The 14832-nt window shown below is 35.0% G+C and overlaps 1 protein-coding gene, 1 non-coding gene and 1 pseudogene across 17 annotated transcripts in view; 1 reads left to right on the top strand and 2 right to left on the bottom strand.

Moving 5' to 3' along the window:
• The window catches only part of APC (APC regulator of WNT signaling pathway), a 139444-nt gene that overhangs the window by 61242 nt on the left and 63370 nt on the right, over positions 1-14832 (bottom strand). For all 16 annotated transcript variants that reach the window (XM_054488715.1, XM_054488718.1, XM_054488724.1 and 13 more), the window contains 2 exons: positions 9937-10045; positions 4709-4822 (listed from right to left, as the gene is read on the bottom strand). In XM_054488715.1, the coding sequence (XP_054344690.1) occupies positions 4709-4822; positions 9937-10045 (223 nt within the window). The remainder of the gene's footprint in view (positions 1-4708; positions 4823-9936; positions 10046-14832) is intronic.
• LOC129037665 (U6 spliceosomal RNA) lies at positions 7149-7255 on the bottom strand. The gene has a single exon (XR_008502898.1). It is a non-coding gene; the product is annotated as a U6 spliceosomal RNA (small nuclear RNA).
• On the top strand, positions 7323-7980 carry LOC129036975 (chromobox protein homolog 3-like; annotated as a pseudogene).

Genomic DNA, 14832 nt, shown 5'->3' with positions numbered 1-14832 from the left:
TAAATCTTCAATTATACGTTCTTTCATAAATGTTTTTGGAAATTCTTGCATTATAAACTTTATAATCATTTTTCTAGGTTCCAAAAAATTTAGTGTCCTTCAACAACTTTATGTTTTTCTTTATGCAGGCTTTTTCTAGTTACTTTAAAGTTTCCTGTTATTGTGAACAGGTCCTCCTACCCCCATTTCCACTTTTAACTGGTAGTTATTGCTGATTTTTGTATGTATCTTAACTCAAGATACCTTACTAAATTCTCTTACTAGTTTAAATACTTTTTAGTTCATTTTGTATAGCTTTTCTAGGCAAACCACCACATCATTTACAAATAATTATTTAATCTCTTCCTTTCTAGCTCAAAAATAGTGTAGGATTCATAACACTTATTTTGTTTTTTTCTACTTGCATTAGTCAAGCCTGTCAAACAAAGTTAAATAATAGTGATAACAGCAAGCTACTCAAACATATTAATGACAGCAATGATGATTACCTCATTATTTCTGTTTTCTTTTTCAAGACAGGGTCTTGCTCTGTCACCCAGGTTGGAGTGCAGTGGCATGACCATAGCTCACTGCAACCTCTAATTCCTAAGCTCAAGCAATCCTACCACCTCAGCATTCCTTAAGGCAGCTGGGATTTACAGTTGTGTGCCAACACTACTGCTAACTTGTGATCCTCTTGCCTCAGCCTCCCAAAGTGCTAGGATTACAGGTCTGAGCTATTTCACTCAGTCACTATTTTCTTAATATAAGGTTTGCTTCTGGTTTGTGGTAATACTTACATTTAAAAACTTTCATTCTATTCTTATTTTATTTGGAATTCTTATTTACTCCTTCCCCTTGCAAATGAAATCTCATATTTTTTCTCATAGCCTCAGACCCTCCTGAGATCTCCTCTTCCAGGGCTGTTCTTGTTTCACTTGTTGAATCACCCAAGCAGTGAGTTAGGAGGGAAAGGAGTGCTTTGACTACCGTATTCCCACTATTCTCAGTATCTTATTTTATAATAGCTTGCATACTATTCATTTAATTTAAAATATGTATCTGTATTCTGCCCTTAAGTATTTCTGTACACAACATATTCCTAGAAGTCCTATAGAAACACAGGGTCATAGAGCATAGGCATTTTAATTTTGGCAAATAATGCCAAACTGTCCTCCAAAAATGTATCAATTTATTCTTAAAAGAACAGGGTAGACAATGTTGGCTGGGCGTGGTGGCTCATGCCTGTAATCCCAGCACTTTGGGAGGTCAAGGCAGGCAGATCACTTGAGGCCAAGAGTTCAAGACCAGACTGACCAATATGGTGAAACCCTGTTTCTACTAAAAATACAAAAATTAGCCGGGCGTGGTGGCACACGACTATAGTCCCAGCTACTCAGGAGGCTCAGACACGAGAATCGCTTGAAGCCAGGAGGTGGGGGTTGCAGTAAGGCAAAATCAAACCATTGCCCTCCAGCCTGTGTGACAGAGCAAGACTGTGTCTCAAAAAGAAAAAACAAAACAAACAAAAAAGATTTAAAGGTAGATGATGTTTTTACTTTCACACCCTTGCTAATACTGCATGTCATCAAATTATAAAGTTTCGGGCAGCCTGATAGGCAAAAAAAATAGCACCTTATTTTATATTACATTTCCCTGATGTGTAGTGATGTTTAAGCATCTTTTCACAATTGTTTATTAGACACTTGAACTTAATTTTCTGATGGAACTATTCACATCTTCTGACTATTTTGCTATTTGGTTATCTGTTTTCTTTCTTTTCTTTCCTTTCTTTCTCTCTTTTTTTTTTTTTTTTTTTTTTGAGTACAGTGGTGAGATTGTAGCTCACTGCAGCCTTGAACTCCTGGGCTCAAGGGATCCTCCTCAGCCTCAGCCTCCCAAGTAACTAGGTCTACGGATGTGCACCATCATACTCAGCTATTTTTATTTATTTATTTTTTTTTTTTTGGTAGAGGTAGGGTCTTGCTATCTTGCTCAGGCTGGTCTCGAACTCCTGGGCTCAAGTGATCCTTCTGCCTCAGCCTCTCAAAGTGCTAGAATTACAGGTGTGAATCACCATGCCTGGCATGGTTGACCATTTTCAATTGATTTGTAGGTGATCCTTGTAGAGTAGGGATATTAAATCTCTTATATATTCTACCAACATTTCCATTATTTGCCTTTTTATCTTGTTTACAATTTCTTTAACCTTAACCTTCATATAACTATTTCCAGAATAAATGAATGCGTATGTTTCTCAAACTACAGAATAAAATTTCCTTAGAATATTAACTACCAAAATGAAGAATACCGCATTCCAAAATAAAATAAGAATGACTATATCAGCGCTTATGTGAACAAAATGGCTAAGAAAGAACTCAAGTTAACCTCTCTTCAGGGATATAAACTGTCTGGAATACGCCTATTTATATTTATATAGCACAAGAATTTTTACAACTACCATCACATCTTGTTCTTTAAGGATCTCTCTCTAAAAAAAAAGCTCACATTAACAGACACAAAAAAACTAACTTATGTCTACAGTATCCCATATATTCATGTTCTAAAAATGCAAATTCATATAAAGTAATACTTCTGTTTTTTTGAAACAAATAAACCTAACATTTTAAAATAATTCCATGAAAATCTCAAATTTAAATCTAAATGTAAAATGGAATATATTTTTAGAAATTATTTATATATTCTTGATTTTAGTTCTTTGCCAGTTATATGGTAATAAATATCTTCTCCCAATTTGTAACTTATCTTTTCACTTTCTTTCAGGTACCTGTTGAAGACAAATTCTTAATTTTAATACAGTAAACTTATTGGTCTTTTATCATTAGTGTTTTAAGTCTTTCTTAAGAAATACTTTCCTACTCTAATATCAGAAACATACTTATGTATATTTTCTACTGAAAGGTTTAAAGTTTTACTTTTGACATTTAAGTCATGAATCTTTCTGACTAGGATAGGGGCAAGAGGGAAGGTAAGAAAAAACAATATATTATATACACGTATTATAACTAACATGTACACATACATGCACATGCACACACACACTAGTTAAGCCCCCAACCTCATTATGAAACTAACAAGTATGGACTATGAAATGTAGTATGGTACTGGTGTTTTAGTAGCACCTTAGCCTACCACCATACTCCAAAACAGATAGAATATACATTATGTTTAGGCTGGGTGATATGGTTTGGCTGTGTCCCCATCCAAATCTCATCTTGTAGCTCCCATGTGTTGTGGGAGGGACCCAGTGGGAGATAATTAAATTATGGGGGTGGGTCTTTCCTGTGCTGTTCTTGTGATAGTAAATAATTCTCACGAGATCTGATGGTTTTAAAAATGGGAGTTTCCCTGTCAGTCTCTCTCTCTTTGCCTGCTGCCATCCATGTAAGACATGACTTGTTCCTCCTCGCCTTCCACCATGATTGTGAGGATTCCCCAGCCACGTAGAACTGTTAAGTCCCTTAAACCTCTTTCTTTTGTAAACTGCCCAGTCTCGGGTATGTATTTATCAGCAGCCTGAAAACAAACTAATACACTGGGCATGATGACTCTAAATCCTAGCACTTTGGGAGGCCGAGGCGGTTGGATCACTTGAGGTCAGGAGTTCAAGACTAGCCCGGCAAACATGGCAAAACCCCATCTCTACTAAAAATACAAAAATTAGCTGGGCACGGTGGTGCACGCCTGTAATCCTAGCTACTCAGGTGGCTGAGGCAGGAGGATTGCTTGAGCCCGGGAGGTGGAAGTTGCAGGTGAGATCATGCCATTGCACTTCAGCCTGGGCAACAGGGTAAGACTCCTTCTCAAGAAAAAAAAAAAAAAAAAAAAAAAAAATTCATTATGTTTAGGAAGAGTCACACAAAAAATAAAGACTATACTTCAAGGAATGTAAAATATCCTACAGTAGCCATTTTAAAACTATTTAATATGTTTTATAGAATAAAAAATGTATGTGTATCACTACCATGTAAATGTTGGTCTCTGCTTTTATTTGCTATTAATATTTACTTAAAGAAAATCTTTAAATGTTTTCCTCCCAATTTGTCCCAGAAGTTAAAAAAGAAAACAACAACCCATGCTAGTTTTGAAACAGATAAGGCAATTGGCAAGGCTTCTTCAGGGCTTAAAAACATTAGTCAGTCATAAACTTGTTTGAATATAAAAAGGCTATATTCAATAATATATAAAAATACTTAATAGCAAAGCTAGCTAATACAATACTCTTTCTTGACATTGAGGGTAGAAATATGGGAATGTTCTCCATACAACTTACCTCATCTCTCCTAAAATTCTCTTTGTTTCCTTCCTATTATCCTTGAATGAGGGTTTTTTAAGTGCACAATTTGAAGAGCAGTGACATGTTCTGAATGCCTTTATACAGTCTAAGATTACAAGAAGTAAAAATCTCAAAGGAGAACTGAAGCTAGTTACTAGCTACCAGAAGACCACCATCTAACTCTGTCTCTCCCTTAGAATTCTAAGGCAGAACAGAACAGTACCAGGGGAAATGAATATGGTAAAGACACAACTATGTGAATATTGATTACGTTGCTCAGTAGCCATGATAAATCTTATTTTGAAATAGAGCCAAAATAAAGACAGCCTTATAAATGTCTTTAATAAAATTTAATCAATATTAACAGAACTGTAATTCATTTTATTCCTAATAGCTCTTCGCTGTTTTATCACTTAGAAACAAGTAACTTACCTGTGCTCGTTTTTCCATATCCTGGCAGGTACCTAGTTGTTCTTCCATCGCAACTCTGATTTGCCTCGCTTCATATTCCAATTGCCTTCTGGTCATATCTGTTTGTAAAGAAAACTAAAACCACAAATAATAAAAAAGTATCAATATCTTGTATTTATGCTAATCAGTAAAAGCAAAAAAGCATATAAGTACCAATAAAGAAAATGAATAAGCAAATATGTCAGTCATGGTGCACGAGAAAATTATTTTTTACTTCAAGGAGTGTTTAAATTTGATTATAGGTGTCAGACTCAATCTGGATCCCTGATGTGATGTGGAATTCAAACACTTATTTGCCAAAGTCACAAGTGGCTTTAATTAGATTGGCCTATTTCACTTAAAATATATAATTGGTCCAGTTAGAGTGAGGCTAAATTCAGTTGCCTTATGACTCTTCTCTACTGAAGAGGGACTACTTTTAATTATTAAATACTAGCATATTAATGTGGACAACATAGAAATATCAAGAAACAAGTCCATCATTCTTAAGCTTATACTTCAACTTAAGGTAAGGATTACTATATACATACAGATTAAATAGAGAGAACTTTTCCATTAATCAAATGAAGAATATGGGATAAGAAAAAGCCTACATGTAAGAAAGATAATCATAAATAAGAGTGGACAAAGTTAACACAGACTTTGGTAAAAATTCAAAAGTAAAGCAAAGTTGAAACAAAAAGAGGTACTTCTTCAGAATGGGTGATAACTCATTCAAAAATTTATTAACCCTTTAATTAAAATTCCAAGGACTGTGATAACTGCCAAGCATGCAACAGGATTTTAAAAGGACAAGGTAATGAAACTTATAAACCCATGCCCAAAAGGTAATAAAAGCTGATTAAATAAAATGATAGGTAACAGACTTATAATGGGCCATGAAGGGAATGAGGAAATGCTATAGATTTTCTGTGTGCCCTTAGAAAACTGTATATGACATATATCTGACTCAGAATAGCATTCTGGTCCAAGAACTCCAAATTGTGTTGTCAGTTGTAGTTAGATTAGTTCTCACCCTTTTCCCTTTGCAACATACAGATGACATTCATATGCAGAATGTATTCCCTTAGGCATACCCAAATTATGGGTTGCAATAGAGATGAAATAGTCTGCATGTTATTTCTTATTCCTACTGAGCCAGTTGTAACTCCACTTATTAGTCCTCCACTTCCCAAACCCTCTCTGCAAAAAAAAAAAAATTGAACATGACACAGTATGTTGCAATAATGTGGTTTAGATCTGATGTTTTCAGTAATGTTTTGATAAGTAGGTATTTCCACATAAAGTGTTCATTAGCTTGGCTTCCCAACATAAATGCAAAATTTGTGAAATTAAAAAACTTATAAAATACAAGCAGAGTTTAAATTTGCTAATATTGCCAATGGTCCCTGATAATGTCTTATATATCATATTAAATAAATGTGATCTACTTAATAAATTAGTAGAGAATAATTAACTTGACAACTGATCTTTGTTTCAGATAGTAAACAAATACTCTTGAGTTGTCATGTACATTTAAGCTCTTTCCTGAACCTGACTGCATGCAGACAGTGGGATTCTGGATTTTGTATATTCTCTAATGACCAAAATTAACGGTAAGCAAAACTACACTTTGGTATTTTTCTTCGTAAGTTATAGTCCCAATAAATCCCCCAAAATTCCTAATCCTCACAGGCTAACAATAACTGTTCTCTCACTATCTGTGCTCCTTAATTCCCAGGAGCACTGTTAAGTGTTAACATGTTAAGGGCCCTGTCAGAAAAATGGATCCTTTCTCTCTCAAAACCCTGAATGATTATTCTAGGAGAGTGAGCCCTTAAGCTTCCAGTTCCACCTCCTGTCAGCCAATGTCCACTCAGGAAACCTGGCTAGCTACATGTTTTCAAAAAGGTTTTCTCTCTTTCAGTTTTTACCTTTTTGTCTATTTTGGTCTCTCAAAGTAGTAGTAGAAAATGAAAAATCTAAGCTAAGAGAGTAAGTTATATTTTAATTAGTCTATTTTCTTTTAAAAAATTACATGTGGCCGGGCGCAGTGGCTCACACCTGTAATCCCAACACTTTGGGAGACCAAGGTGGGTGGATCACGAGGTCAGGAGATCGAGACCATCCTGGCTAACACATCAAAACCTTGTCTCTACTAAAAGTACAAAAAATTAGCTGGACATGGTGGCATGCACCTGTAGTCCCAGCTACTTGGGAGGCTGAGGCAGGAGAATCGCTTGAACCTGGGAGCCGGAGGTTGCAGTGAGCTGAGATTGCGCCACTGCACTCCAGCCTGGGCGACAGAGCAAGACTCCATCTCAAAAAAAAAAAAAAAAGTTACGTGAAATATTTATGGATAATAGCTAAAATATGTAGTCTTGTTTGAGATTATATATATATATTTTTTTCTTTTCTTTTTTTAAATATAGAATATTTCATGAATTTCCATGTCATCGTTGAGCAAGGGCCATGCTAATCTCCTCTGCCTCGCTCCAGTTTTAGGATATGTGTTGCTGACGCAGCCACTACAAATGTATTTGAGAAATATTCTTATATGTGCCATCCCATGAATAAAATCACTGACATGGAGAGGGAGAGGCTGACAGGATTAGAATTTTTTTTTTACAGAACACTGCAGATCTATAACCCAGAGCGGCTTGGAGGTGGTGAATATCAGCTCCTCTAGTATGCAATAAAAAATGGCTTCCAATAAAACTACACTGCAAAAAATAGGAAACAAACAGAATGGAAAGAATAAAAAAGATGAAGAGGCAGAGCCGGAAGAATCTGTGGTGGAAAACGCACTAGACTGACGTGTACTGAATGGGAAAGTGGAATATTTCCTTAAGTGGAAGGGATTTACAGATGTTGATAACACTTGGGAACCTAAAGAAAATTTAGATTGTTCAGGGTTAATTGAAGCATTTCTTAATTCTCAAAAAACTAGTCAAGAAAAAGATGGCACAAACAGAAAATCTTTATCTGACAGTGAATCTGATGACAGTAAATCAAAGAAGAGAAGGGATGCTGCTGACAAACCAAAAGGCTTTGCCAGATGTCTTGATCCTGAAGGAGTAATGAGCGCCACAGACAGCAGTGGAGAACTGCTGTTTCTCATGAAATGGAAGGGTTCAGATTAGACAGAGTTGCTGCTGGCAAAAGAGGCAAATATGAAGGGTCCTCAAAATGTAATTGCTTTTTATAAAGAGAAACTAACTTGGCATTCTTGTCCAGAAGATGAAGCACAGTAATTGTTCGCACTGTTTTATATGGGTCTTGGTTTTTGATTTACTAGTGTGAAGAAATAACTACATTTTAATGAAAATCAAGTTTGGTATGTTTGTTTTGAAAGTAGTATTGGGAGAGTTGCTGTGGATTTTCTTTTGCATTAATAGCACTGGTTACTTTGAACAAATAAATAAAAGCTTTCTGTAGTTGCTTCCTTCATCAGAAAAAAAAATTAGATACCATGGTATATTATATCCATTGCATGAGAGAACAACTTTTCTAAATATATTAGGGGAAATTTCCTTAGCCATTACTCAATCAGAACTTCTGTTCTCATATGCCTAAGGACCATTCTGGGTTTCTTATTTGTTTTTTTTTTCGTGTGTGTGTGTGTATAAAGAAAATGCACACGTAAATGTTTTCCTTTTTTATTGTTTTTAAATATTTACCAAAATAAAAATCACAGGTAATCCAATGTTTCTGAAATGCCATCATTCTGAACAATCTAAGAAAAATAAATCACTTCAAGTTAAATTGAAAAACTTCCTTAAGTCATACATTTCAAGTTAAATTAATGATTTTAATTAATTGGACAATTCAAATGGGATAATTTAAAAGCAGCCATATCAGAATTCATATCTATAAATGCAATGGTTTGCAAAATTTCTAAAATGAAAAATTTTACCATTGCCAGCAACATCCAGATGAGGAAACCAGACAAATCCTAGTATATTTTAATTAGCTGAACAAGACAGTTAAATGGACACTTAAAGATTCCTCTGGTGAGTCATTTCTTTTTTTTTATTTTTTCTTTTTGTTTTGAGATGGAGTCTTGCTCTGTCGCCCAGGCTGGAGTGCAGTGGTGTGATCTTGGATCACTGCAACCTCTGCCTCCCAGGTTCAAGTGATTTTCCTGCCTCAGCCTCTCAAGTAGCTGAGATTACAGGCATGCACCACCAGGTCTGGCTAATTTTTGTATTTACTTTAGTAGAGACAGAATTTCACCATGTTGACCAGGCTGGTCTTGAACTCCTGGCCTTAAGTGATCCACCTTCCTCAGCTTCCCAAAGTGCTGGGGTTACAGGCGTAAGCCTCCGCCATGCTGAGTCATTTCTTAACAAAAAGTTGAAATCCCTGTGTTACACTGACTAAAAGGTCATGATTCATGGAATGTCTAAGACTTGGCTCATGGAAACCTAATCAGATAGTTAGAGATGTCGGCAGTTTAGGACCTGCTGTCATAAATCGGTGAACAAACTTCTGTAATCTAAACTATTGACTTGCATGTTTTTTCTTTACTCCAACACATTCATTATATGTAGGTTCGATCTTTTCAGTATATGTTTTACTGGTTCAGCAGAGGCCAAGAAAAATAACTCTTTGTAGTAAATCAGAATGTTATTCAACTGCATACTGTTAATTTATTGTGAATACTGGTGGACAATGGTCAATAGTTTTATATTCCTTAAAAAAATTTTTAAAACATAGTTATATTTGCAAAACAAACCAACTTTAGCATTTGAAAAAATGCTAATATCCGTGCTATAGCTATTGGCATTTATATCTAGAATACTTTCATAGATATTTTTATTGCAAAAACTATTTGGCATGATTCCTGCAACACAGTACCAAAAATAAGCAGATGGTGATAAATATTTCTACAGAGTATGTTTGACAATTCAATACACAGAATTAAAAACTAGTTGCCTAGTTGAACCCTGAGGTCCTCTAGAATTCAAACTTTATAGATTTTCTAAATAAAAGCTTTAAATAAAACATTTGAGCACAATAAAGTTTTATCATCTTTACAAACAAAAATTCATTAAGTATTATATATTCAGGCCTAAAGTTGGGTAAAATATATTACAATTTACAAATAACTATAAATTCAGTTATCCTGAATTTTAATGGATTACCTAGGTACTTTGAAATATCAAGTTATTAAAGTTTCAAATAAGTTGTACTGCCAAGTTACTTACATTTTCAGTTAAAGGAAGACTATCTATTCTTTTAGTGAGATTCTGAAGTTGAGCGTAATACCAGTCTTTTTCCTTTTCTTCTTTGTCAAGATCAGCAAGAAGCAATGACCTATTTTTTTTAAAAAAAGGTATATTTAAACAACGCTAATAAAGACTGCACAAGAGCAATACTTACACCAGTTGTTATTGAAACTTCTCTACCTAAAGTGCTAAAAATGAATTACTCAAAAAATTTACATTGATTTCAATGTTTAAAGGTAGGACTTAGAATATTACAGTCATTAAAATTAGAGTATTAAAAAGAACATTTTTTTCTAAATAAACTGGTAATCATCCTTAAAAGAATACTTACACTTCACTAAAGGCTTTCTTCATATTTATAGTCTAAGAATATAATGATAGGTAAAAGATACACATATAACAAAACTCCAAATTAGTATAAGAATAAAAAGTATAGTAAAGGAATTAAGAAAAACAGCAATGATGCCCAGAAAACAAACCCAGAATATAAGAAGCTACTACTTTGGAAACTGATGTGGCTTTCAGCTTCACAGCAGCCAAAATAATAAGAAATATACTGTCATTTTGAAATAAGAGGAAGTTATGACGGAGAGAAACATCTTAGTTTGGAATCTGAACACCAAATGATGGTGTTCTCCACAGCAATCTGTACTAAGATACTGTATACCTGAGCATTATAAACATAAATGCACAGTAAGAGTGTTACAGGGATAAAACTCAAGAGGTACAAAAAGCATATAATCTATCTCTTTTCACGTGGCTCTTTGCCAGAGCTACCACTGTTATAATTTTCTTATGTATATTTCTAGAGCTATTCTATAAAAATGCAAGGACATATGTGCATACTTATATGTACATTTTAAATATAAATTGTAGCATATAATTATAGTATATGTTGTCCTGCAACTTTTTTTCACTTAAAAATTGATCCTGGGGACCAGGTGTGGTGGCACATGCCTATAATGCCAATACTTAGGGAAGCCGAGGCAGGTGGATCACTTGAGCTCAGGAGTTCAATACCAGCCTGGGCAACATGATGAAAACCCAAACCCCAAAATCCCATCTCTACAAAAAAATACAAAAACTAGCCAGGTGTGGTGGTGCATACCTGTAGTCCCAGCTACTTGGGAGGTTGAGCTAGGAGAATCACTTGAGCCCAGGAGGCCAAGGCTGCAGTGAGCTGAGATCATACCACTGAATTCCAGCCTGGGCAACAGATTCCTTTCCAAAAAAAAAAAAAAATCGATCTTGCAGAACACAAATAGGCACAGGTTGAGTATCCCTTATTCAAAATGATTGTGACTAGAAGTGTTTTTGGATTTTGTAATATTTCTATTATACTTACCAGTTGGGCATCTCAAATCCAAAAATGCTCTAATTAGCATTTCCTTTGAGCATCATGTTACTCAAAAACTTTAGGATTTTGGAGAATTTTCTATTTCCAGATTTGGGATGCTCAATCTATACTAGGTTTTTTTTTTGTTAGCTACAGAATATTCCAAGAACTCCCTAGTATTCATAAATCTATGTAGGGATACACTACAACCAACTCTTACTTGGTGGGTACTTAGGGCCTTTCTAATCTTTTGTTATTATAAACAATGCTGCATTGAATAGCCTTATAGATATACCTCATGTCATACATATACATGCATTTATATAAAAGAAATTCCTAGAATATATAAATTTTTAACTTACTGCCCTTATGAGATGTTATACCAATGTATGCTACCATCATCACCAATTTAAGTGTTTAATTCAACTTTTTGCTTTTTCATGTCTAGTTTTTTTTAAATGGTGTATCACTGGTTTTAATTTGATTTCTCTTACTATGAGTGAGATTAAACATTTTGTTCAAGTTTATAAACCATTTGTATTTCCTTTTCTGTGATTTTTCTTATTTGTAGGACCTTTTCTATATTAAAAATGATAGTGCTTTGTCAGTTGTTGGGCTGCATATAATTTTCTGAACTTAACACTTGTCTTTTTAACATTTTTTACTCAGTTGACCCTTGAATATGGGTGTGAACTGCATGGGTCCACTTATACATGAATTCCCTTCCACTTCATTATGATTTTCTTAATAACATGTTTTCTCTAACTTAACATAGTATATAATACATATAACATACAAAATATTTGTTACTTGACTGTTTATGTTATCAGTAAGGCTTCAGGTCAATAGACAGGCAATCAGTAAAGTTTTCAGGGAGTCAAAAGTTATATATATATTTTTGACTGCATGTAGTGGGTGGGTACGCCAACCCCTGAATTGTTCAAGGGTCAACTGTAACGTTTTGCCATGTAGAAAATTTTGATTTCCATGCAGTCCGATTTCTAGATATTTTCTATTATAGATTCTGGAGTTTGGTCATACAGAGAGATGTTCCCCACTCTGATACTATTACTTTAAAAGTTCTGCTTGATTATTGTTTCTTAGGAAATATGGGAATGAATCTTAGTAGTGAGTATGTGGAAGGTTCTGTTCTTGCTAAAATGTATTTTCCTTTACTGAGAAGCAACTTAAAAAATAAGAAATAAGCTTTTGTTTTTATGTGGCAATCTTAATAGTGATGGACTGATTGGGAAGAAAGGAAGCCCCTGCTTATGATGTAGCATCCCTCAGAAAAGGCAGACTAAAGACAAGCTGCTTTCTCCCTCCAATTTCTGACAACAGGAACAGGAGAAAGCACTGCAGAAAGCCTGAACTCCATCCACAGCTGGGTACCACAACTCCCATAAAGATGAGATTTAATTCTAATTTTCAGTTTTCCCTAGTGAGGACCTGCAGGACCTACCAGGTCCAAGGTGGGAAAAAGAGTAAAAAAGATGGTGACGCTACTATTTCCTCCATTATTTCCTAATAAATGAACTTATGAAATAAGAGTTGGGGCCAGGCACGGCGGGTCACGCCTGTAATCCCAGCACTTTGGGAGGCTGAGGCAGGTGGATCACTTGAAGTCAGGAGTTCGAGACCAGCCTGGCCAACATAGTGAAACCCCATCTCTACTAAAAATACAAAAATTAGCTGGGCGTCGTGGCAGACACTCATAGTCCTAGCTGCTTGGGAGGCTGAGGCATGAGAAACTCTTGAATCAGGGAGGCAGAGGTTGCAGTGAGCCAAGATCGTGCCACTGCACTCCAGCCTAGGTGACAGAGTGGGACTTCGTCTTAAAAAAAAAAAAAAAAAAAAAAAGAGCTGGGCATTAAAAGTGCTTAAATTGACAGGCCAATGTCAGTGGCAGTGTTGAAGTAAGGGGGAGGTTAAGGACACTAGGGACAATTTGCTACTATCAAGTTTAAGATTAACCTGTAGTAAAATACTCTGGGGAAGCCAAGGTTATAGTGTCTTCAGCTAAAATGATAGCAAGTGATTAAATTACAGTAGTTGACCTTGTGACTCACACAACAGCAGTTCATAAGGCTCAGAACTGAAACTAAGGCTAGACTCAGAACAGGTAGAGTCATTAGGGTTTAGTGTACTAAAGGCCTATTTTGTGATTGCCAATGGTCTTCTTTAAAAATGCTTTTTCACATAAATCTCATGTCTTCTTAGTCCTCTACCTTACTGGGGGTCACCTAGAAGAGCATGGCACATTTGTATTAGCATTCAATAAATATTTGTTAAATAAATTAATAGTGAACATGACAGCAACAATTCCTAACATTATTGAATGCTGTATGTACTGGGCATAGTGCTAAGGACTTTAAAAAAATCTAATTTAATCCTCATGATAAACTTTGAGGTCATTATTCTCATGATCACTTTACTAACTAGAAAACTGAGGTTCAAAAAGGTTATAAAGCTACAAGCTGGGTTTAAGTCCTGGCTTAACCAACTTCTAGCATTTATCTTGAGGAGTACAGATAAAGGAAGAAGACATAGAGTTAAACTATGACTTTAGGAAGGTCTAGAAAGAAAGAACAGAAAAAACTAAAGGGGAAAATCATCAAATAACATAAAAAAGCTGAATAAATAAATTTCCAGATCAAAAGAGTACAGTAAATACTCAGCATGATGAATGAAGAAAATATGCATACCAAAACATTCAAAAGCTTCCAAAGAGGAAAAATGGCCATCTACAAAGGAATAAGATTCAGACTGGTATCAGATTTCTCATTGGTACCTTGATAATGAAGAAAAATGAGTTTGAACCTAAACCTACCTGAACTATCAATCAAGTGTGAGAGCAAAATAAGTATACTATCACACAAGCAAGAAATCAATTTATCTCTCTCCAACATAGCAAGAGTCAAGAATACCCAAACATATTAGACCTAAATGGGAAGCATAATGACAACAATGGTATGACAGTCTTGTAGCAGGTTCAGGAAGCAAATGGTACAAATTAGATCAGAAAAATTCATTGGCTCCAATAAAAATTTATTTATGAATAAAATGAAACTAGATCCTCATATTATCATAACGGCACAAGTTTCTGCTCCCGAAAACATAAAAGGCAATTAGAAACTTGAGACAAAAACAAAGAGTTATATAAGAAAGACACAGTCCAAATAGCATCATCTTCCTTTAAACAGCACAAAGGGTATGATATTCTATCAAAGGGGAGCAAAAATTAATTCTGGCATACTACTGACTCACAGTGTCCAACAACTACAGAGTCCTAAAAAAACCCACTTATTTCACACCAACATTATGCTTAATTTACAGAAAAAAAAACATGAAGACTCAAATATATATAGTATGATATAACTGTTAACAGTCTTAACAAAATAAAGGTAAACACACAGTTGCCAAATCTTATACAGCAGGGCTTCAATAGACACAGTCACTCATAGGAAAGAACAAGAAATAGAACTTATATATATGTATGTGTATTTGCTTATGTGTATATGTATACAAATTCGACCAAA

The sequence above is a fragment of the Pongo pygmaeus genome, chromosome 4, assembly GCF_028885625.2.
Source record: "Pongo pygmaeus isolate AG05252 chromosome 4, NHGRI_mPonPyg2-v2.0_pri, whole genome shotgun sequence".
NCBI lineage: Eukaryota > Metazoa > Chordata > Mammalia > Primates > Hominidae > Pongo > Pongo pygmaeus.
The sequence above is the reverse complement of the archived record's forward strand: the minus strand, read 5'-3'. Positions and strand labels throughout refer to the sequence as shown.